Source organism: Aulonocara stuartgranti, assembly GCF_965226115.1.
Source record: "Aulonocara stuartgranti genome assembly, chromosome: 7".
Lineage (NCBI taxonomy): Eukaryota > Metazoa > Chordata > Actinopteri > Cichliformes > Cichlidae > Aulonocara > Aulonocara stuartgranti.
In genome coordinates this window covers 42,646,261-42,669,343 of record NC_138945.1, presented here as the reverse complement: position 1 = coordinate 42,669,343, position 23,083 = coordinate 42,646,261, and the positions used below count along the sequence as shown (strand labels likewise).

The window sequence follows — 23,083 nt, the reverse complement described above, 5'->3', positions numbered from 1 at the left end:
TATTTTCTATTTTTTGTATTCCGGATGCTGTATGTTTATTTTTTCTTACAGGTGTAGCAGATTTCTCTATAATTGTGGGGACTTTATCTTACAATATAAAGCACCTTGAGGACGCTATGAATAAAAACTGAACTGAATTGAATTAAAAAATAATTTGAATCAAGAAGAAAGAGAGTTATGGATGTGTTGAAGAATAACAAATTGTGACTTTAAAGGTTGTTAGAATACAGACACTGTCCATTTATGTTTAGAGACACCAAAACATGGTAGTGAAGTGCCCAGGGCCACCCAAAATATAGCCACTTGTCAATGACAAGGCACCCAGGCCCTAAATTATATTTTGTTTTGTTTTCTGTTTTCTCTAAATGGGACCATAAATAACAAAAATCATGCTGCACTTTAGGTATGAAACTATAAATGCAGTAGTTTATGAGATTCTTAGTCAAGTGAGAAGTTAGCAAACTTTCTTGTAGTATGTAGTATGGCTTAGTGTACTATGTCTGTCTTTTATTTGTAAGTAATGCAAATGTAGTTCCAAAACTTTTTCACTGTGACTGGATGGCAGCTTTAAACATCTAACCTTATTTTGCATGCCTCAGTAATATGTTCTGGGCTTTAAGTTAGAAGTGCGGTAAAGTTATGTTGAAACATGGTAAAATATCAATACCAACAAATAGTGCGTTTCAGTGATCTTTATGAACTTTATGTTCTAACATGGATTTGACATACTCAGAATAAAAACTTAAAAATTTCAATATGTTCTTTCTTTTCATTAAATGCAAGAGCAAATATCAAAATCAATTCTCATCAGAAAACATCAGAAACAGTAATATTTTAAATATGACTGAGTGAGCAACAATCAAATGTAATCATCCTGAGGTAACTGAGAGGCTTTCTTGAGTTTTGTTTCTTCCAAGAAAAGTCTGCTCTATCCTCAGCAGATGACATTCACAGCAAAATCTCCAGTGTTAAATTAACACTAGAGAGTGTCTATATGGGTGCACACCTCTGAGTGTTAAATACAACACTGTTGAGTGTTAAATTAACACTTTTGACAGTGTTATATGTTTAAAAGTAACCTAGTCAGTTTTGAAGATTAACAATGGCTAACACTGAGCAGTGCTGATTTTCTAACACTGGAATATTTCTAACATTTTGAGTTATTTTCCAGTGTTAGAAAATTAGCACTGCTCAGTGTTAGCCATTGTTAATCTTCAAAACTGACTAGGTTACTTTTAAACATATAACACTGTCAAAGGTGTTAATTTAACACTCAACAGTGTTGTATTTAACACTCAGAGGTGTGCACCCATATAGACACTCTCTAGTGTTAATTTAACACTGGAGATTTTGCTGTGTTGGTATTTACAATGCTATTGTTAATGTATCACCTGTTATTGCAAATGGGAGGAGAAATGCTACCCACAGCTACATATCCAAGTTCACCTTCCACCTCTGAATTCAGTGTCTGAGTGTGGGGCTCCTGGGTAGGCAGGCAACATGGGGAAAGGTTTCTTTATTAGTAAAACTGTTGGGATTTTGGGGATCATCGCAGGTGTGGGAGCCTTAGCCACTATCATAGCTTTGTCAGTTGTTTACTCACAGGAAAAGGGGAAAAACAATAATCAAAATGAAGAACAAACAACCTCCAAACCCCCTACCACAACACCCATTCCATCCAATAAACCTTGGGACAAGTATCGGCTGCCCAAGAACCTGGTGCCAGAGACATATAATGTCACCTTATGGCCAAGACTGACTCCAGACCCAACAACTGGTCTTTACACCTTCTTAGGTAAGGCTTTATGAGTACTTTTCTCTCTTTCTCTGTAATGTTCATATAATAGACCCTCCCGGTATCAGCAAGAACTAAAGCCAGAGGGTGTTTACCAGCATTGTTCTCAGAGGTAGAAGTATGATTGTAATGCTTTTTATTAGTTTTCCAAGGGATGACTGAAAATGTATAATGTAGAACAGACAATAGAATGAATAACACTGATCACACTTGAAATGTCTTTGAAGAGTTGATGAGAGTTGTTGAATCCATTCTAAGCCCAACTAACAGTTGCGCACTGTATGGAACAGAAATTAAGCAAAATATTGTTAAGCACAAATGAAGCACATTTTAATGGTAAACTGTGTTGGAAAAACAGGTTGCAGTTAAACAACAGAGACAGCAATACTTACAGTAACAGGAACATTTGAGGTGGAAAGGCTTAGAATGCTATAGTGAAATATGCATGCAGTTTTGATATAGTTAAAGCAATGGTAAGTCCAGGTGGCTTTTAATTTAAAACTTCAAAACCAAGTCAATGGAGGGGAAATTTGGCTTCTTTTAACATCAGATTTCAACTTAAGCTCAACACTTTCAGCCTGTGGTGCTCCAACAATGAATTGTCAGAAATTGTCAAAAATAAATGTGCTGAACGTGAATCTAAATGTGGACTTGAATTAATCAGAAATAGTTTTTAAGCACGGTGGCATGGTCATGAGCACTGTTGCCTCACAGTAAGATGGTCCTGAGTTAAATTCCACCATCAGGCCGGGGTCTTTCTGTGTGGTGTTTGCATGTTCTCCCCGTGTTTGCGTACCCTGGCTTCCTCCCACAGACCAAAGACATGCAGGTAGTAGGGACAGGTTAACTGGAATCTTTAAATTGCCCGTAGGCAGTGTTGGGGAGTAACGGAATACATGTACCGCCGTTACGTATTTTAAATACGTAATGGCGGTACAGTTACCGTTAGAGTTACCGTTTAAAAGGGTGGTATTTAGAATACAGTTACTTTGTTGAAATGAATGGATTACATTTTTCATAAGGCTATGCCCTCTTTATTTTTGCTTTCCACGCTGGTGGAAACCCAAACAAAACGTGCATTAAGAGGCTCTAATGCCTGTGGCCCATGTCACCTCTACTTCACGTCATTACATAATGACGTGAAGAAATATTTTTTAAAATTATTCACAAAAATGATTTAATATGAAGGCAATATGCAGTGTGTTACAGGCATAGCCCTAAAGAATGTAGCATCATGGGCAGTGTAGTCCGTGCTGCAGGGAGAATGGACTGCCAAACCCGTTATGTGTCTGTGAGCGAGGGAGAGAGAAAAAGTCGGAAAGTACGTGCTGTCACTGAGCAAAAACGGGAGCTGGAAGCACGGAAATATAATAATAACCACTGCAGCCAAGAAGAGTGCCTGACGAGCCCAGTTGTAAGTAAGCTATTAAGACTCGACTGTACACCGTGTTCGTGTTTTCCTCCGAAACAATGAGTTTCGTTGGAGCAGCCTTTCAACGCCTCTCTCTGTCTCTCACTAGCAAAGTTGACACAGAAAACAAAGTAAAGCTAGTTTTCAGCTACACGGAACCCGACGTATTAGCCAGAGGTCCCTTTACTACGGTTCGGAGCCGCGGACCTGTTTTATATATGCGCGGAATAGTTTTCTACGAGATCGCTGCAAAAAGTGCAGCCTTACTTAATGTCCACCTACTGTTACTCATTCTACGCTAAGATTTAAAAATCTAGTTGGTATTGGTATGGCGAGTAACCTTTAGTAACAGTAATAAATCACACAGCAATAGTACATTCACGTTGTTGTAAAAAGCATGATAATATATTAAGTAATCCAAAGTATTCAGAATACGTTACTGTCATTGAGTAACGTAACGGAATACGTTACAAAATACATTTTGGGGCATGTAATCTGTAATATGTAGTGGAATACATTGTAAAAGTAACCTTCCCAACACTGCCTGTAGGTATGAATGCGGGAGTGAATATGAGTGCGAATGGTTGTTTGTATCCTGCGACAGACTGGTGACCTGTCCAGGGCGTACCCTGCTTCTTTTCCTAAGACAGCCCCCCAACTCTGAATAGGATAAGCAGAAGCGAATGGATAGTTTTTAAGCCACAAAACGATTTGTCTTACATTATGCTGTCCTTTAGAAACACAAAAGACAAATACAGTTTGAAGTAAAAAAAAAACTTTTAAAAAGTATTAAAAACTAAATTAGTTTGAATTTATATGACACCAACTCAGTGCTGCTATTTTTTAAATTACTCTTACATGTGTATTTGCAAAAATTAAAAACACATTAAAAGCTTGAGTTTGACCTTATAACTATCACACCTATGATATTAAAAACTGTTACTGAAAAACAGTTCTCATCTCTTATAAAAGTTTAGATCTGATCACACAAGTGAGAAAATTAAATGTAACAATAGTAAACAACAGAGAATGAAGAAAAATAAATAAAGCATCTGAAACTTAAAGTCCTTTTTAGGTGTGCAGCCAATTGTTTTTTTTCAGTGTGCTGTTTAAATATTCTATAGTGGCACGAGAGTTATGGTGTTTTTAAAGTTGGACTAAAGTGTATTAGCTAGGGATTGCTAATAGCATTACCTGATGCAACTGAGTTTATATTTTTTGGCAACAAAATCATGGATTGGATAAACCGGTCACATGTGACTCCAAATAATGTGAAGGTTTCTACGTTTAAACAACTGATTAAACTGCACATTATTTCTTGGTGTTTCAGGCAGTTCCGTTGTGGACTTTGAATGTGTGGAGGACACTGACCTGATTCTTATCCATTCTAATAAATTGAATTACACCAAGTTTGAGAACCAGTTGGCAAGACTCACGTCAGTGAGTAGTGTTGAAGCCCCCACAATCAAGTCCTCCTGGCTCCAAGGTGTCACACAGTACCTGGTCCTGGAGCTGGATGGTACACTGAAAAAGGGACACAAGTATCGCCTCTACACTGAATTCATTGGAGAACTAGCTGATGACCTTGGAGGCTTCTACAGGAGCGAATACATGGATGGAGAGAAAAGGTAAGTGTATATAGTGTCAACAAACCTGGAACATATCAACATAGGTAACAATGAAAATAGCAAAAAAGAGTATGTCTTTAATAATTACATTTTTGTTTGAATCATTTAGTTAATCTCTGTCCAAACTTCAACCACATCTAGAACAACTACAAAATAGTTGTTAAAATCAACGGTTACAGTTTGACAATTATTTCAATAATGAATTGATGAATACTATCATAAATTAGCGGAAAATTCCCACAGTACATACTTTTATATCTTTTGTTTGACAAAGTGTCGGAAAATAAGAATTTTACTGTCTTACAAGCAGAGATGGGCAGTTACTGTAATCCAATTACTTTTTTCAAATAACGAGTAAAGTAAGGGATTACTATTGCAAAAATTAGATTACCATTACTTTCCCGTAGGAACGCTGCGTTACTGCGTTACTAAAACCATGATTTTTTTTGCGAGAATGTCTCATGACAGTGACGTAAGTGCGACGTTCATGACAACAGCTGTGTGCAGATCAACAATGGATCATATATCGAGTGCGGGAGAGAGTATGAGCTTGCAGCGTTTAAAGCGTGGAAGCACTGACCTTACTTTGAGTTTAATTCCATAAAAAGTGACAAAAACATCAGCGTCCATCGTGCGTGGGAAGAAAACTTCTTTTTACAGCGAAAAAAACTCCTAAACTTCCAAACAAGCACTGAGTGCGCTATGACGTAATGGGAAACTCACAGAGAAACTCGCGGATTCTTCAACTGACCGCGGCACACCTGCACCAGGGTAAACCTCCGCCTACCCCACACCTGCTTTACAGGTGAAAATAGAGCAATAGGACCGCTAGTCTTTGATTTTATTTATTTTCTGCTGTGTTTCACTTGCATCTATTTGAAAGAGTGAGTGTAAACACAAAAACATTTTATTTTATGTGCTGGAATGTGCAGAAAATAGGTTTAAATGTTAAACTAATTTCTTCCAGTCAGAGAATGGTGCATATAATTAAACTTTTGCTTGATGCATAAAGTTAAAAGATTAAAACTAATAAAACAAGTTTTAAAAAGAGACTTTTCCATTTGATTACATTTTGTATGATGGATTATGTAGAAAAAGTAGAATTGGGCTGAAGATCTATCACTTTATCACCTATTCAGGGGTTGTAAATCGTGTTTTTAAAAAGTAACTAAGTAACTAAGCAATTAATTACTTTTGAAAATAAGTAATTAGTAAAGTAATGGGATTACTTTGGGGGGGAGTAATCAGTAATTAGTTACTGATTACTTTTTTCAAGTAACTTGACGCGAACTTGACCAATGTCAAGTACTGCTTACAAGATAAGAAAAGTTGAGGACTTTGGTTGAAATTACTAGTTTTTATGTTGTTGTTATTATTTTGCTTATATAGGCCAACTAGGTTTTGGGCATATAGCTATTACATCTTCTGGATTTTGGAGAACCTTCATCCAACCATTTTGTTTAAATTGTGTAGCACCTTCTTTACACACAAGGCTAATTTATCTTCTTCTTGTCAGGGTCATGGCTACCACCCAGATGCAGCCTACAGATGCTAGGAAATCTTTCCCTTGCTTTGATGAGCCAGCTATGAAAGCTTACTTCTTCATTACGCTGATCCACGACCGTGGAACTACAGCCCTGTCCAATGGCAAGGACATAGGTTAGTTTGAGAACAGAGCAGATATTTTTGTTTTAAAAATTGATGTCACTACATAGTTAAATATTGAGGATGTAACACATAGTTAAACAATAAAATATGACAACAACAATATAAAAACACTTTGTGTCTAGTCAGTAAAATGGTAAGAAGTGGAAAGCAATCAAATAAAAATGTTACCTCTTTATTTTATTTTATTTTAATTATTTTCAGAAACAACTGAAATCAACCATGATGGCCAGGATCTGCTTAAGACAGTTTTTGAGCGAACGGAGAAAATGTCGACTTACTTGCTGGCATTCATTGTCAGTGACTACGACAGTATTGGTAACAGCATTGATGGCGTTGAGGTAATTGTTGTCCCATAGTAATTTTGACATTCTTTAATCAAAGTGGTTTGATTTCCAAGAAACTTTCACACGTGGATTTCAGTAATTTTCACAGTTGCCTTTTCTTCCGATCAAGTAGAGCAAATATGTTATTAGTAAAACAGAAAACTAATTAGTAAAAGTTTCTTGTGCTCATCCAACTGAAGATACAGAAAATTTAAAGGAACAATTTAATCAAGTAAATAGCATCAAGTCAATTTAACATCTGGCCCCCAGGAGGCCCCAGAGGCTGGGCAGGCTCGGCTGAGCCCGGAGCAAGGCAGGAATGAGAACCTCTGGGGGTCAACTAAGACCTTAAACTTGGTCTCTGGCCATGATCCGGGCAGAGTTTCTGTCTCAAGGGAGCCCTGTTCAGCCAAACAACAAACAGTCCCAGAATAAACAGTCTTGAAACACACAGTCTTAGGAGTCTTGGGAGTCAGCTCACTAAAATCAGACTTTTTCCTGGCAGTATTAGCTGGCTGGGACACAAAACAATCAGGACCTGATACAGAATCCCAACAAACAAAGACATGCTCAGAAATAAAAGACTGAGATGGAAATCATCAACTAATAAATGGTAAAATGGTAAATGGCCTGTTTTTGTATAGCGCTTTACTAGTCCCTAAGGACCCCAAAGCGCTTTACACATTCAGTTATTCACACATTCACACACTGGTGATGGCAAGCTACATTGTAGCCACAGCCACCCTGGGGCGCACTGACAGAGGCGAGGCTGCCTGACATTGGCGCCACCGGGCCAGTGTCAGGTTGGTCTCTACCCGCATACATAAAATACAATTAGACAGAACAGCGATGTCCATCTTGAGGGCTGTATTCCTGAGTGGCGGGGCAACCTGGTGGCTTCCACAAACCAGTGCCCACACCTGTATATTTTTAATGGACTCATTCTAAGTTCACATAAGTGAACACATAAGACATAAGTCAGACTAATAATGCATATTTTTCAGTTCAACATTATTATTTTTTTCTTATAACTGCAAAAAAAAAATATTGACGGTACGTCTTGATGCATGCTCATGATGATGAAGGAACTGACCTCCCAGCCCTTTGTTCCTTCAGTGGGCTGGTTTCAGTCATGATGCAGATGTACTGTTTATAAGATGAAACCTGCAGTCAGCAAGTGAAGAAGTCACTTGGATGAGTCACGAAACATTTCTCCCACTGAAAACATTACGTCCAGATGAACAGAATCAACTTTTGGAGATGATTGACTGTACTTTTAAGATCATGGTGCCTAGACTGTACCCTGTACTCTTTCTATAGATTTAAACTATTTGAAATACAAGTGTATAGAATAATGTTATTTTGCAAAGTGGTGTAAAGTGTTTTTCAATTTTATTTTATTTTGTGTAATCTGGGTTTAGATCCGCATTTTCGCCCGGAGGTCCGCCATTGCAGCTGGTCAAGGACAGTATGCCCTTAACAAAACTGGACCAATCCTTAAATTCTTTGAGCAGTATTACAATGCCACGTACCCTCTACCCAAGTCTGGTAAGACCACCACACAATTAGCTAGACATCTACATGCCTGCACGTTTACTACTGCACACTTTTTAGCTTCACTGTATCATGAGTCAGCACAGCTGTCCTGATGCACCAGCATGGATTTCTCAAGTCTATGAAATCTTAATCTCATATCTATTATGTACATTTAATTTGATAAAAGTCTATATTTAATAAGTAACAATACTAACATATCAAGTACTAAGTGAATACCTGATCTGAGGCCTTGTCATGAAGTGACTTTATATTTCTTGCTTGTCATAAGTGACTAAACTCAAATCAAAGACTGTGAGGGCAAGAAAACCTATCCTATAGTGACATTAAATGACCATAAGCAAAATGCAAAATTTCATTAAAAAGATGCAAAATAACATCAAGATTTTATTTTTTGTTTGCTGTTTTTATGCAAATGGGACAACATTTGGAAGAGATTATATTTCTTCAAAAAACTACCACAAAATGACAAAGCAATTAAAAAACAGTGTACAAAAAATGCTATACTTTTTCCTTTACCAGTTGATATGATAGACTTCAGCAGCATCACAGTTTCTGTTAGTGTACAAAAAAACACACCATAAAAATGCCTTATCTTTATGGTGTCCTGATTGAAGTTCATTTTGTTCATTAATAAATGCACCTAAGTCTCTGCTCACATGTAAAGTGGGGACATGTGTCTACTCAGTGTACTGATCTAATCTTAGATCTCAGATCAGTTTTTGGTCTCATGTTTATTGGCATCATGTGTATGTTTATGGCAAAACTGTAAAATATATAGTTTTATTGCCCAAGACCTTGGCTGCAGCATCCAGTCAGCTCCATTATGTTCTTATCATACGCACATCTTTCAGTTGTGACTTTTTATGACCTGTTATGAGAAGGTCATCTTCATTATCAATTATTAACAGGTAAAATGTGATTCTTCATTGTTATATAATCTTAGCCTGTCCTATGTTGCAGGCCAAGATTTGATGTACTCGCACTTATTTTATTTGACATTTTATTATGCATATATAAACTGATATTTATGACACCTTTGAAACTTTTATTTACGTGATTATAGGTACTTTTAACTAAGTAGGATGTTAATCAATTATTTTTTTTTACCCATAGTGGATTAAATTGACACTGTTGCACTGTGACTGGGTAAAGGTTTTAAGCACTTCTGCTGTTTTAAACTGGTAACCTCTTTCACTTCAAGCAGCTAATCAGCCACATTAACATAATCTCTGTCCTAACACAGATCAGATAGCAATCCCAGACTTTAATGCAGGGGCCATGGAAAACTGGGGTCTGATCACATACCGGGAGACAGCTCTACTGTACGATGAAGCATTCTCCTCCAACTCCAACAAGGAAAAGATCGCTACGATCATTGCTCATGAACTGGCTCACATGGTGAGTTTCAAGTCCTGGAAATAAAGTTTAAGAGGATTCTTGAGATGCTGAATATAGGCAGTAATTAAGTTTTAAGTGCTTTGGAAAACATTCATGTCAACTCTCAGGGCCCCCGAAAGCAATTTCAGATATAGTTCCAAGTAACTGGTAACTGGATATATATTATATAGTTGATATTCTGGATATATAGTTTTACTTTTTACATACTTTTCTACTCTACCTGAGCACATACAGCTTGGCTGATTCACCCATTCACACCCATTCATATGTCATAGAAAAGGGTTGAAGTCCCAGAAAATAACTTCAAGATGAGACTTAAGTGAATAAAAAACTTCAAAAAACTAATTCTATTCACTTCTTTGTAAACTAGTTCAAATGCATGAGTCAATTCTCACATTTTTTTTCTGAACTGTCCCTCTAGTGGTTTGGTAATCTGGTGACACTCAGATGGTGGAATGACTTGTGGCTGAATGAAGGCTTTGCATCCTATGTTGAGTACTTGGGAGCAAATAATGCTGAACCTGAGTGGAATGTGGTAAGAATTTCATTAACACCAAATTGTTTTGAATGTAAGTATTGGTGCTCGACAAAGTTGTTAAGTATACAGTCTCATTTGTTTTATAATAGACAGACCTCATCGTGCTTGGTGACATTCATAGGGTGTTTGCTATTGATGCTCTGGCTTCTTCTCACCCTCTGTCATCTAAAGAAGAAGATATCCAGACGCCAGCACAGATTAGTGAGCTGTTTGATGCTATTTCATACAGCAAGGTAAAGCATGCATAGACTCTCAAAACCATGAAAACAAAAAGCAAAAAACAAAAAAACCTAACAGTGTGTTTTTTTCCTCATCAGGGAGCATCTGTCCTCAGGATGTTGTCAGATTTCCTCACTGAAGATGTCTTCCAGCTGGGACTGAGGGTAAGGACCACAATATAACAGAACACAGTGTGCTACTATGAAGGTGAGTCCACCAGCCAGTCATCCTTGCAGAGGTTTTTGCTGTAACAACAGGACAATATCTACATTGTTTTAAAAATGTACCAGAAGAAGACTAAAAGAACTGCACTGCCTCAGTTAAGGTCAGTGTTCATAGATCAACAAGAAGGAGTAAATAAACACCATATCAACAGTTAAACATCTTGCAGACGACCGCTGTATGCAGAAGGTGATCACCAGCTCAGTCATGCTGGTTACCACGATTGTTGCAAAAGCACAAAACTTCTCGCTCAAATAATTATTTAAACGTTCACTGCAATAGTGAAAGTCCCTTGTCCAGTTTCTGCACATAACAAGCAAGATACTAGTGATGAAAGCTTTTTACTTCCTCTGAGAGAGTATATACACTTGTTTCTTTAACCATAGTTTCCATAATTTATCTTATCTACATGAGGTTTAGTAGGTTTTTGAGTATGATTTAGGAATACTGTGTGTCCAAAATGGGTAACAACTTAATGGTATGTGGTAAGCGGTCACATGTCTGCCAAACCTCTATAAAGGTTTTGTTTTGTGCAGCCACATGTGGAGTTGTATCTGTTCAGCCCACCTACTCTCCATTTCCACCTCACAGACACTCCAACTTTCCAATCCAACTTTATTTATAGAGCACTTTATAAACAACATGGTTGACCAAAATGCTTTCCAGTAAAAAACAGTGAAAAAAGTTTAAAATCTTACATTAAACACACAAAGAAAATTAAATAACAATAGAATAAATAAACAAATAAATGGAAAAAAAAATGATAGAAATGAATCAGTAAAGTAAAGAAGATTAAAAGCGACCAAAAACGGACTAAAACTGACTACAAGCCGACTCTGGTACTACTCCTAAAATGCCTTGGAAAAAAAGGTGTGTATTTAAAAGTGATTTGAAATTTTCAAGAATTTGGGCCAGTCTAATATGGAGGGGCAACTTATGGACACTTCAGTAATAGTCCAATCCAAGCATCAGTCTTCATCTTCACCACCTCCAGCGTGTCAACTCTAGGGGGCCCTGTCCTAAATCTTATCATCGCTGGGTTTCCATTCTGCCATGATGGGTCTTCAGAGTCTAATCACCAAATACATGAATGTTTATATCTCAGTAAATCATGTTTAATTCTTCCAAGCAATCTCTCCTTATTGAAATGCTTTTATATATTCTTAAACAACCCATTCATACACCAGTTATCTTTCTCAAATTACAAATTACAATTTGTCCAATGATGAGTGAGAAATATAAATAACCTAAGAAATCATATCCTGTCATCTGTGAAAAGGATATCCCTTTCAAGGAAAGAACTTGGAGGACATTGTAGCGAAATGTTGAACACTTGTACAATTTTTTGGAAACTTTTGCTAACACAGTAATCCCTCATTTATCCAAAGCAGTGTGTCTGACATATCTCTGTTTACTGTTTTTTTCTGCAGTCCTATCTGAGTGCATTTAGCTTTGGGAATGCAGTCTACACAGACCTTTGGTATCATCTGCAAAAGGCATGTTATCATCTCTCTGCTCTTTTTATTTGAATATTTAGTTTAAGATCTCTTTTTTTTTCTAGTGCTTTCGAAACATCAGAAAGGATCAGCTGTATATATATATATTCATACACACACACACACACACACACACACACACACACACACACACACACACACACACACACACAAACCATATTTACTTTATCTTTTTGGATTTTTTGGGACCTTCACAGGCTGCTGATTCTAGCAAGTTAGAGCTTCCTGATACTCTCGATAACATAATGAACACCTGGGTGCTGCAGATGGGCTTTCCTGTGGTTACCATTAACACTGGGACTGGAAGTGTTTCCCAGCAGCACTTCCTTCTGGATCCAGAAGCTGTAGTCACAACTCCATCCCCCTTCAAGTATTTGCATTGCCTTTTTTATCTTTTCCTCCTAATATATCAAGTGAAGACCATATTCTTTATGCAGTTCTTCAATTTTTATTATTTTTAAATGGCAAAATGGTAACAGGCGGTTTTTAGTTAATGAAAAGCAAAATAAAGAAAAAGAAACTGCAGAAATAATGTTTCAAATGTTCTGCCGTAGTTATCAATGGATCATTCCAATCAAATGGATGATGACTGGAAATATGCAGAATCCACTGTGGCTAACATCCAAATCAGGTAGATAATCCATTCCCAGCTTAAGACTGCACATCATTTTCAAAATGTGGTGGTCCTCTGCAGTCCACCAATCTTTTAATCACAATCTTTCAATTATCACACAAGCATTTTCTAAGTATTTTTTCATCTTTGTGTTTTCACTGATTTATGTTCAACTTCTAACAATTTGCTTGTTGGAGTTGATTCTCCGTTAGCAGAAACCACTGAATAATTGGTTCTGTTTCTTTTTTACATGTAAATATTTACATTGACTCAAAATTTTGTATTTTTAAAACTATATTACCTTTAAATTCTTGTGGTCTCTCTATAGTACCTTAATGTCCCTGAGATAGAGCAAACAACATGATGGTGATTTTGTGTTCATAAATAAAACAGTTGCAGTCTGTTGACAGTTTAGAGAGTTAAAACTTGAACGTCATTTCAAATACACAAAGGTCACAAAAAACACAATTCAAGCTCAAACTGCTGGGTCAAAAGACCCAGCACACTGACAACAGCTGAAACTTGGCCAAAACTGAGCTATATAACTGGACAATTGTCAAAAGCACAGCACCACTCTGTACTTTAATTAAGTAGTTTGTTTTTCTTTTTACTATTACTCCCTTCATTTTAAGGTAGTCACACTCTATAATGTAGGCCTAACAAAATCAAGATTTTTTTTATTTTCCTTCTTTTTGTACTGATTCAACCTGAGGACTATTAGAATTAAAAATTAGACTAAAGTTTGTATTTCCGTTGTCTAATATTATTTGATTATTGCATTATTATAGCACAAGACTTAGCTTAGCTATTCACAAAAATAGCGGGTAGAACCATCCTCCAAAAAGCTGATTTTTACTTTCTTATGTTGAGCAAATTTCAAAGCCTGTACTTTTTTTACTTTTACTTGAGTAAAGTAGTTGAATCACTACTTCAACTTTTACTGGAGTATTTTTAACACTGGTATCTGTACTTCTACTTAAGTGCAGAATAGCTGTCCTTTTGCCACCATTAGCTCTTGCAGGATCTTAAGAGAACTGTGGATCATGAATACCTGCAACCCTCAATAAACTAAGGCAACTTTTTAAGAAAAGCTTACATTTATTTTATTCTTGTGCACCAACTTTGAGTTCTATTTCTAGAAACATCTGAAGCTATGAAAGCAACACAAGATCAGTGGGTGCTAGCCAATGTCAACATGGTTGGTTACTACAGGGTCAACTATGATGATGACAACTGGGCCAAACTCTTAGATGTTCTGCAGAGTAATCATCAGGTAAGACAGAGGAGCCCAACACACAGTCATTATCAGTGATTATCAGTGATTGTAAACGTGTTTCTTGATGTTTCCTGATGTTTCTTTAAGCTCATTCCACGGATCAACAGAGCTCAGATATTGGATGATGCCTTCAATCTGGCCAGGTAAGTTTGCAAGTGTTGTCTCACATGTACATGATAACTGTTATAATTCCGAAATGTACACTGCTGTGAAAAACTATTTACTTCTGTTCCAGCTTTGTCACTTCATGATCATTAAAACGTGAATCAACTGCGATACTTTGATTAAATACATTATTATTATAAGTTCAATTTCACTAGCCTGATTATTAACAGACATGTTTAAATGATATATCAATTAGACAGATGTCAGATGTCATTTACTCTAGAAAGAGTTACAAAACCGTTTCTAAGGCTTTGGGACTCCAGTGAATCACTGGGAGAGCCATTACCCGCAAATGGAGAAGACATGAATAATTGTCTTTTCTAAAGGGAATGTTTGATATATGTGAGGGACACTTCCCTCAGTCCATCACCATGGAGACCACTGTTGCTTTTGCCTTCCACATTCTCTCAGCCCGTGCTATTTCTTGAGCTTCTCGTGTTCAGTCTTCCTAATGTTGCTGGAATAGCTACATCTATCACTACAGCCATTTCTGCTTGTCTGACACAACTATTTCTAATCAGTTAGCCATCACCAGGCTATAAATAGAGTATAACAGGTCATCTAGTAATCAAAGGGTTGGTGGTTTGATCCCTTGCCACCCTGCATGCATAATATTCTTGGGCAAGGTACTAACCTCAAGTTGCTCTCCACTGCATTCATTCGAGTATGTGAATATTAGATAGAAAGCACTTACATAGAAAAGGCATAGAAAAAGTGCTTTGTGAATTAGTTAAGTAGCTTAAAGTGCTTTGAGTGCTGATGTAGAGTATGAAACCACTTTATAAGAACCAGTCCATTTACCATTTTATTTATTTCAGCTTTTTTATACCGGGATCAATATGACCTCAGTATGGCTTAATTATTTACAATATTAAAAAATAATATTTTCTTGAAATTACTTAATTGAATACCAGAGTCAGGCTGTTATGTAATTATACTTTGGATGAAATCTGCAAGTTGATTAAACAATAAAACTTGTGCACATTCTATAACTATAATAATAATTGTAATCTATTTTTCATATGGTGACATTAAAGTGGTAACAGCGATACTATGAGAAGAATTAAGCCTTACTATTATTCTTATTCTGATATTACGAATTCTCTTGGGGTCCCCAGGGATCCCAGCCAGTTGTCCATGTATTTTAAATATGTTGGTAGGCTGTGGGCTTAAATACTTACCTATCAGATATTAATTAATAGTACTCGTGGTAATATCTTAAAATTATGACAATGGAAAACATGAACATGAAGTATCTGATAAATTTTTACTATATTCTACCTCTTAGAGCCAAGATCATTTCTACAGTGCAGGCGCTTAATACCACCAAATACCTGAGTAATGAGAGAGATTACATTCCATGGAAGGCAGCCCTTAACAACCTGGACTTTTTCTACCTCATGTTTGACCGCAGCGAAGTCTATGGCCCCATGCAGGTGAACTTCTTCCAACGACATATACATACAAAAGAAACAATACACAAATAAGTTGTCACATTTTCTGAGTTCTGTCTTTGTTGTTTCAGGATTATCTCGTGAAAAAAGTCTCCCCTCTGTTTGAATACTACAAGCAAATGACAGACAACTCGAGCAAAGTTCCTGATGGACACATGGACCAGTGAGTGAAAACACATTTTAAGTTTTCAACATAAAGCTGCCACCAGTCTAAACTGCATTCATAAATCAGATAGATAGGTTAGACTTTTTCAATAAAACATAATTTATGTTGTGATGTAATTGTAGAAGTTGTTCTTTTCTGGACCCAGGATACAGTTTTTAAATGAATTATTTAAAATGTGTAATTCTACAAATTCAGTTCAGCACACGTGATAGCTGGAACTTAGAAACTCTGCTACTCAGCTTATATGATGTTGAACTCCGAAATATCTGTATTCATTATTCTTTGCTCTCCCCAGTTTTTCCCTAAAAGTTCTTGTCAATACTTCTGTTTTCTATTTGTCTATCCTGCAGGTATAATCAGGTGAATGCAATTAGCCTGGCTTGCAGGACAGGGTTGGAGGAATGCCAAAACCTGGTCATGACATGGTTTCAAGAGTGGATGGATACTGACACCAACAGGTGTGTGTCCATGTCAATTTTGGGGCCATATATATATATATATATATATATATATATATATATATATATATATATATATATATATATATATATATATATATATATATATATATGGAGGTGATTCCAGAATACTGGCAGTTCCTCAAGTAGAGCTGCTGTTGCAATGCAAGCAACATCTGCTCTCTAGACCTTTGTGAGATAGTCATCATAATGGAGGAAGGTGGGAATGGTTGAATTTGGCACCTTAACTCATCTCTTTCCCTAACCAGGCTCATCAGAGAAACAGTTCCAGCTTCTCGCCATACTTTTAGGAGATTGAGGTGATATACCAGTGTGGCTCCTCCCTTTTCATAGTCAGTGTCAGCCACCCCATGTTTGACCACAAAGGGTCCTTGGCACTTGGCAAGTAACCTTGAGCTAAAAGAAAGGAGCAATACAAGCACTTTACCTCGAGATGAGTTTTGCCCCTCTGTTGTACAGGGACTAATGATGTTCCTGGGCCTGGAGCTCTTGTGTTACTCCCCAATGTGTATAGCTTTGCTCTCAGGTCTAGAACATAATGAATTTCATTTTTAGCTCGGCTTGGACCTTGCTCACAGTTTTCTTTAATAAGGTCAAACGCACCCACACAAGTTCCTGACAAACAGTTAGTTAAAGGGAGAAAATCTCCCACTACAAACAAAATAGGGTCTAACCAGTGATCTCAACTGGGTTCATCCTCATGAATAGAAGTCTTATTCAGCCACTCTGCCAGCCTTTCAGTCTGACGGTGGTAGAACCTGGTCTGAATAGATGTAATAGCAGTAATTGGTACAGTTCTTTTAGTGTGTGAGACATGAACAAAGTGTCAGTTGGTAAACTGATGAGATCCATCCCAATGCACTCAAATGGCACCTCCTTTAAGGTAGGCACTAGTGGGCACAAGGGCACTTTTGAAATAGCAGCTAACACTCCAGGTAGGATGCACACCATTTGAACACATCCACATCCAGGCCAATAATATCAGGCCATGATTCACTCCAGTTTTATCATATCCCATATGCTCTGCCATGGGGTTATGATGAGCCACCGGGAAAATAATTTCTTGGTGGCTTTTTGGCACCAACAACTGGGTGTGTTCCTCTTTTGTGTGAGCGTCAGCCCATCTTTAATCTTTAATCAATACAAAATGCAGATAGATAAGCGCTGCATTAGGGTGCACCATATGAAGATCACTTTTTATCACTTGGTCAAAGGCTGGGTGTAGAGTTTTTTCACGAGACTGCTCTAGTGGGAAATCTCCTGTGGAGTGAATTACTGGAGCCATTGGTGCACAGTGGCTGCAACCTGGGCCCCTGGAGAGCAGGCACAGTTTGTGGAGCTGGTGGTATAAGAGCTACCACGATCTTTGGAGAGAGAGCAGAGAAAAGCAGAGAAAAGCAGAGAAAAGCATAGACAAGCGAGCCAGCTGGTGCCAGCAGACCCAGTCTGAGGTCTCTGCAGAGATCCCCTCTATGAACATTCACCTTGAGCACATATTAAAAACATAAAGACAGGATTATGAGATGTACACTCGTACAACATAGAGTCATACATGTCATATGAGTATACTGGGATGAAATCCTTGGTCCAGCTGTAAGAGTCTACAGTGGTGCAGTGAGTCCTGGGTTCCTCCTGGTGGACAACAATTCCCGAGTACGTATGCGAGCAGTACCAGGAGGATCAAGGAATCGATACCCATGATTAGGCCTCATGTTTGCCTGACATTAATCCAATAGAGCAAGGGATGAGCTTGTTAATAATCTGAAGGAGCACACGTAGAAGCACATGAATAAGGTCATGTAGTGACTTTGGAAGTGTCCACACTTTAATCCTAAAGAAAATCTTGGGAGGGAGTTGAAGTTTCAAGTTCTGAAGCAGCAGCCAATAACATCACTTAAAATGAAACTATAAAAATTTCAGACAGTTCATTTCCTTTCCTTGTAATTAAGCACCCTTATAAATTTGGCAGGGGGATCAAATAATTATTCCCCTTTAGTTTAAAGTAATACTCTGTATAATCTATGGTGTACTGAAGTCTAACAATATGCTCTTTTTCTAGGATCCACCCTAACCTGCGCTCCACTGTGTACTGCAATGCTATTGCAGCAGGTGGCAAGAAAGAATGGGATTTTGCTTGGTCACAGTTTATTAAGAATGACAGTACTGCTATTGAATCTGATAAACTTCGCTATGCTCTGTCCTGCACCAAACAACCTTGGCTGCTCAACAGGTACATTCATTGCTTTATTAATAAATATGCCACACTATGTAACTTAAAGTTACTATCTAGCACACATATTTACTCTGTGACTGTTCAGGTATCTGGAATACACTCTGGATCCAGACATGATCCGAAAGCAGGATGCCACCGCCACCATTGTCGACATTGCCAGTAATGTGGTTGGTCAGTCTCTGGCATGGGACTTTGTCAGGGCTCGATGGTCATACATCTTCAGTCAGTGAGTACAACATAACTCTAAAAAGGCACCCGAGTTTCATTTTAGGAAGGATAGTTTTTAATATGAAAAAAGAATTACAGTTTATCTTCAAAGTGACAATTTAAAAAAGGTTGCAACACATATATGAAGTGTTGTGTGTCATATCTATATGAACCAAAGAACACTTACAGCATAATCATAACATAATCTTTACATGATTGGACCCATAACTGATGCAACCATCAGTTGTGGATGCACTGTGGTTAGTGCACAGTGTTATGCTGGTGTGGGACTGATGATGGTTTTGTTTTCCATGTGATTCCAAGTTTTGGATTTAAAGCAGAGCCTGAACTGACTAGGAGACATTAGGAGAAACATCACCAGATATTTTATTAAAGTTGCTTAAAATGCCAAAGGGAAAGCAAATAATTTATTTCTCTCATAAGCAAAAAAGGAGTAACATGTCTCATACTTCAGTTTGTAGGGCTTCATAAGAGCCATTACTCTAAGCAAGATTATTATAAATCATTTCAGATAAATAGATTTCATCCCGCAAAATCATTAGTACGGTTTTCTTAAATTTCTTTTCTTTTCTTTCTTCTCTTCTTTTTTTTTCTCATAAATGGCTTGTATATGTTACAGTTTGGATAGAACTGCACTCTTAAATGATCAGAGTATTTAAAAAATATAATCTATTGTATACTCATTAAATATACAGTATATATACATTTGTAATGAATTATATGTAATTTATGAAAGCATGTAGAAATTCAGTAATTTCACAGATGATAATCACGTTCTCAATGAAAGAGAAGACCGTTCTTAAGTGACTTGGACTTTAATTTCTGCTAACTGATGTTTGCCTTCAACTGTGCTTCCCTCTCACAGGTATGGTGGTGGCTCATTCTCATTCTCCAACCTCGTAAACGGCGTCACCAAACGTTTCTCCACTGAATTTGAGCTTCAGCAGGTTAGATATTTCTTTGAAATGACTTTACCACAATGTGGTTTCCCTTTTGTTCATTTTGTTATACTACTTTTAAATGTAGATACTTTAAGCGTTATCAAATCTCAAGTCATCCTCTGGTCTCAAAATCTCAAATTTCAAGTATTGATTTCAAGCCTTCCCGACTTTACAAGATGTTAATTTAATCTGAACTGACTTGAACTAATAAGTTTGACAGGACAGGCATTTTACTGCTGTGTGATAGTGTTCTCATTACCAGTATTTGCACACCTCTGTTGCTTGTGAAGCTCGCACACAAGAATTTCATTCACATGTACTGTACCTGCACATGTGATGTGACAATAAAAGTGATTTGATTTGATTTGAAACCTAAAGACAGTGGTTTGGTTCTCATGGCCCTCCATAGCATCAAAGCACAGTGGCCTCCCATTGCTCCAGTATTCATAAGCACAATCACTTTCCCATCTTCTGAAAACACTTTTAACATAAACAGCATTAACATATACCTCTCATCATATCCTATTTGGATTTATTTAAATATTGACTGAAATCAGTTATGTTAAGCCCTAACTATTGGTAATCTTCAATCAGTCTGGACTGACTCATAGAAACAGACTGACAGAGGTTGACACAACAAAGGACACAGATACAGAGAATATATACACAGAGTGGACACACCAGGGAGCACAGCTGTGAAGAATAGAACTAACAAGACAAGGGATCCAAAACTGAACATGATACACACAAGAGAGAGGTCTAAGAAAATAAAACAGGAAGTAACACACACTGAGACCCAGATTAAGACGCATGAACTTGACAAAGAGACCGGAGCTACACAGAGACATGAGTGACTGGGGAGACACAAAGGGATACAAACATGGAGACAACCACTGTGATTACCACAGGAGACACTGAGTTAGTGGGGACAGGTTAATTGGAAACACTAAATTGCCCATAGGTGTGAATGGGTGAGTGAATGGGACTGCAATTGGTTGTCTCTGTCTGTGTGTTAGCCCTGCGACAGACTGGCAACCTGTTCAGGGTGTACCCTGCCTCTCGCCCTAAGATAACTGGGATAGGCTCCAGCTCCCCCCGCAACCTTGAAAACAAAAATAAATAAATAAAATTTTATTTATATAGCACCTCTTTATACAGAATCACAAAGTACTGCACGTAAGATAACAAGTCATAAAAGATAAAACAAACAATATAAAACGATAAGCGGAAACGAATGATTGGATGGATGGACACTGAGGACAGGACACAGAGGTGACAGACAGGGCACCAAAAGGAACTAACATAATCAAACAAGAAACCAAGAAATATGAATAAAAACAGATAAACAAGTAATAGGAAATCAGTACACAAAACCCTGAATATGATTTATCTCAAATGTCCAAAGAGAGAATCAGAAGTCCAGAACAAAACTCAAAAATACTTGGCCTGAGACTCAGGACTATGACAACTTTAACATCAACATGCAAGCAGTGCAGTCTTGTGCCATAACCAAGCTGCAATATTTGGTCAGTTTATAAAAAGTTGCAGTGACTGTGTGCAAGAAGAACATTCATCCAATAACAATAACAAAAGGTTTGAGTGTTTGTAGCATTTTATGAATGACAAACAACATGTCTCATTATTAAAATGTTGAAAAAAACATAATTGTAATATAACAAAAGAGATGAGTGATATGAACAAAGCCATGTATTTTCAGTATATGTATTTCTTTAAAACTACTCCCCTGATTTACATTGTGTCTGTTGCATCAGCTGAAGCAGTTCAAGGCTGACAATTCCGATGTTGGTTTTGGCTCTGGGACCTTAGCACTGGATCAATCCATTGAGAGAACCATCGCTAACATTAAATGGGTTGAAGAGAACAAGGAGAATGTTCTGGACTGGTTCACAACTGAAGCTAATGCCCAATGAAGAAGCTGTTTTTACTTTTTCATCACTCATTTAAAAATGAAAACAGAGGTTCGATCGACCTGAAAATGTTTATATTACATAATCACATGTGGAACAAAATCAGTTTACCGAACTTTTGCTAAACCTCGCTTTGATAAAAGTTGAACTAGAAAAAATAGATACTTTAAATATTATGATAAATTAAATTGATACATTAAGTACTTAAAAGGTACTTACATCAGTTATCTTTGAGGTTTTATACTTTCTAGAATCATTATTTTACAGTGTCACAAAAGCCTTAAGTTTGTGTCAGCGTCTACTGTTTCTGTTTTTTATATATTTAATACCAGGATTCTCCAAACCTTTATTCTTTTCTTTTTCTTCTTACTTTGGGATGTAAAACTTTCAAGAATATATGTTTAAAAATGTTTAAATGTTTAAAAATTATAAGCCTATCTGTTTTGTTCTTCATATAAATAATTTCCCCCAGGGATCAATAAAGTATTCTGATTCTGATTCTGATTCTGATATTTATTTGAACAGTCTCAAACACAAATTTGACAAAAGAAAGCTTAAGTTACTTCTAATTTTGCAGATTTTTAAAATAGAAAAATGTATATGAAGTGCATTTAATTGTTAAACCTTTTATGTTACAATTTGGAATGGATTACGACTTTTGAGTCCAGAAATGTTTTCACTGCTTTAAGAAAAAGTTTTAGACTCTTGCGTATGAAAACCAAGTCTGTATCTTCTTAAAAATAATTTTTATACATGAGTAGAGAGGAAAAAACTGTAAAGATGTCAGATTTTCATAGAGTAGACTACTGAAAATGTGATCATTTTTCCTCTTAATGGTGAATATATGTAGTGTAACTTTACTGGACTATATAGCGTGTTCTCAGATTGTATCTTTCTTTCTTTGTCTTTTTTCTGATTCATAAAGTTTCATAAGTGTCATTTTGCATTTCTCCACTTCAGCAATTTTCAAATAAATCTTTCACCTTTGATTTTTCTGTCTGAACACTTTTATTTCTGTTCATTAGGGAAAATCAGTAACGTTTGATTAAAGTTTTTTTTTTTTTAAGTCTAAAAACAATAGTGGTTTTATTCACTGGTTACACACACACACACACACACACACACACACACACCTTTTTTTACATTCTGTCAATGCTTCACTGTGTTGTGTTCGTATTGTTCTGTTCTGTCTGGTGTTGCATTGGTTTTTGCAATTTTTTCACAGTTGCACTATGTAATCCTGTGTTGATCTTCTTTTATATGTAGCACCATGGTCTTGGAGGAACGCTGTCTCGTTTCACTGTGTACTGCACATGTGTCAAAG

General features: G+C 36.9%; 2 protein-coding genes across 2 annotated transcripts in view; one reads left to right on the top strand and one right to left on the bottom strand.

Moving 5' to 3' along the window:
- Positions 1 to 15,714, bottom strand: part of LOC309710226 (aminopeptidase N-like) — a 61,465-nt gene extending 45,751 nt beyond the window's left edge. Inside the window, exon 1 of the mRNA XM_082539517.1 lies at positions 15,665 to 15,714. The gene's annotated coding sequence lies outside the window, so the exon portion shown is untranslated. The remainder of the gene's footprint in view (positions 1 to 15,664) is intronic.
- Positions 1,434 to 21,782, top strand: LOC309710233 (aminopeptidase Ey-like). Its single transcript, XM_082539526.1, has 21 exons — positions 1,434 to 1,795; positions 4,537 to 4,834; positions 6,351 to 6,493; positions 6,704 to 6,840; positions 8,247 to 8,373; positions 9,626 to 9,780; positions 10,202 to 10,315; positions 10,408 to 10,551; positions 10,636 to 10,701; positions 12,190 to 12,255; positions 12,474 to 12,646; positions 12,831 to 12,907; positions 14,029 to 14,162; positions 14,253 to 14,308; positions 15,619 to 15,766; positions 15,856 to 15,947; positions 16,301 to 16,408; positions 18,489 to 18,659; positions 18,748 to 18,888; positions 19,756 to 19,837; positions 21,604 to 21,782. The coding sequence occupies exons 1-21, from the start codon at positions 1,501 to 1,503 to the stop codon at positions 21,760 to 21,762; spliced, it is 2,886 nt and encodes a 961-aa protein (XP_082395652.1). The 5' UTR covers positions 1,434 to 1,500; the 3' UTR covers positions 21,763 to 21,782.
- The last annotated feature ends 1,301 nt before the right edge of the window (positions 21,783 to 23,083 follow it).

What these genes read in the sequence shown, in the direction of transcription:
- LOC309710233 (XM_082539526.1), top strand. Translation starts at nt 1,501, where the DNA reads ATGGGGAAAGGTTTCTTTATTAGTAAAACTGTTGGGATTTTGGGGATC. An exon ending in GTGGCTAACATCCAAATCAG is followed by an intron (nt 12,908 to 14,028) that starts GTAGATAATCCA and finishes TTCTATTTCTAG; the next exon opens with AAACATCTGAAGCTATGAAA. An exon ending in CAACCTTGGCTGCTCAACAG is followed by an intron (nt 18,660 to 18,747) that starts GTACATTCATTG and finishes GTGACTGTTCAG; the next exon opens with GTATCTGGAATACACTCTGG.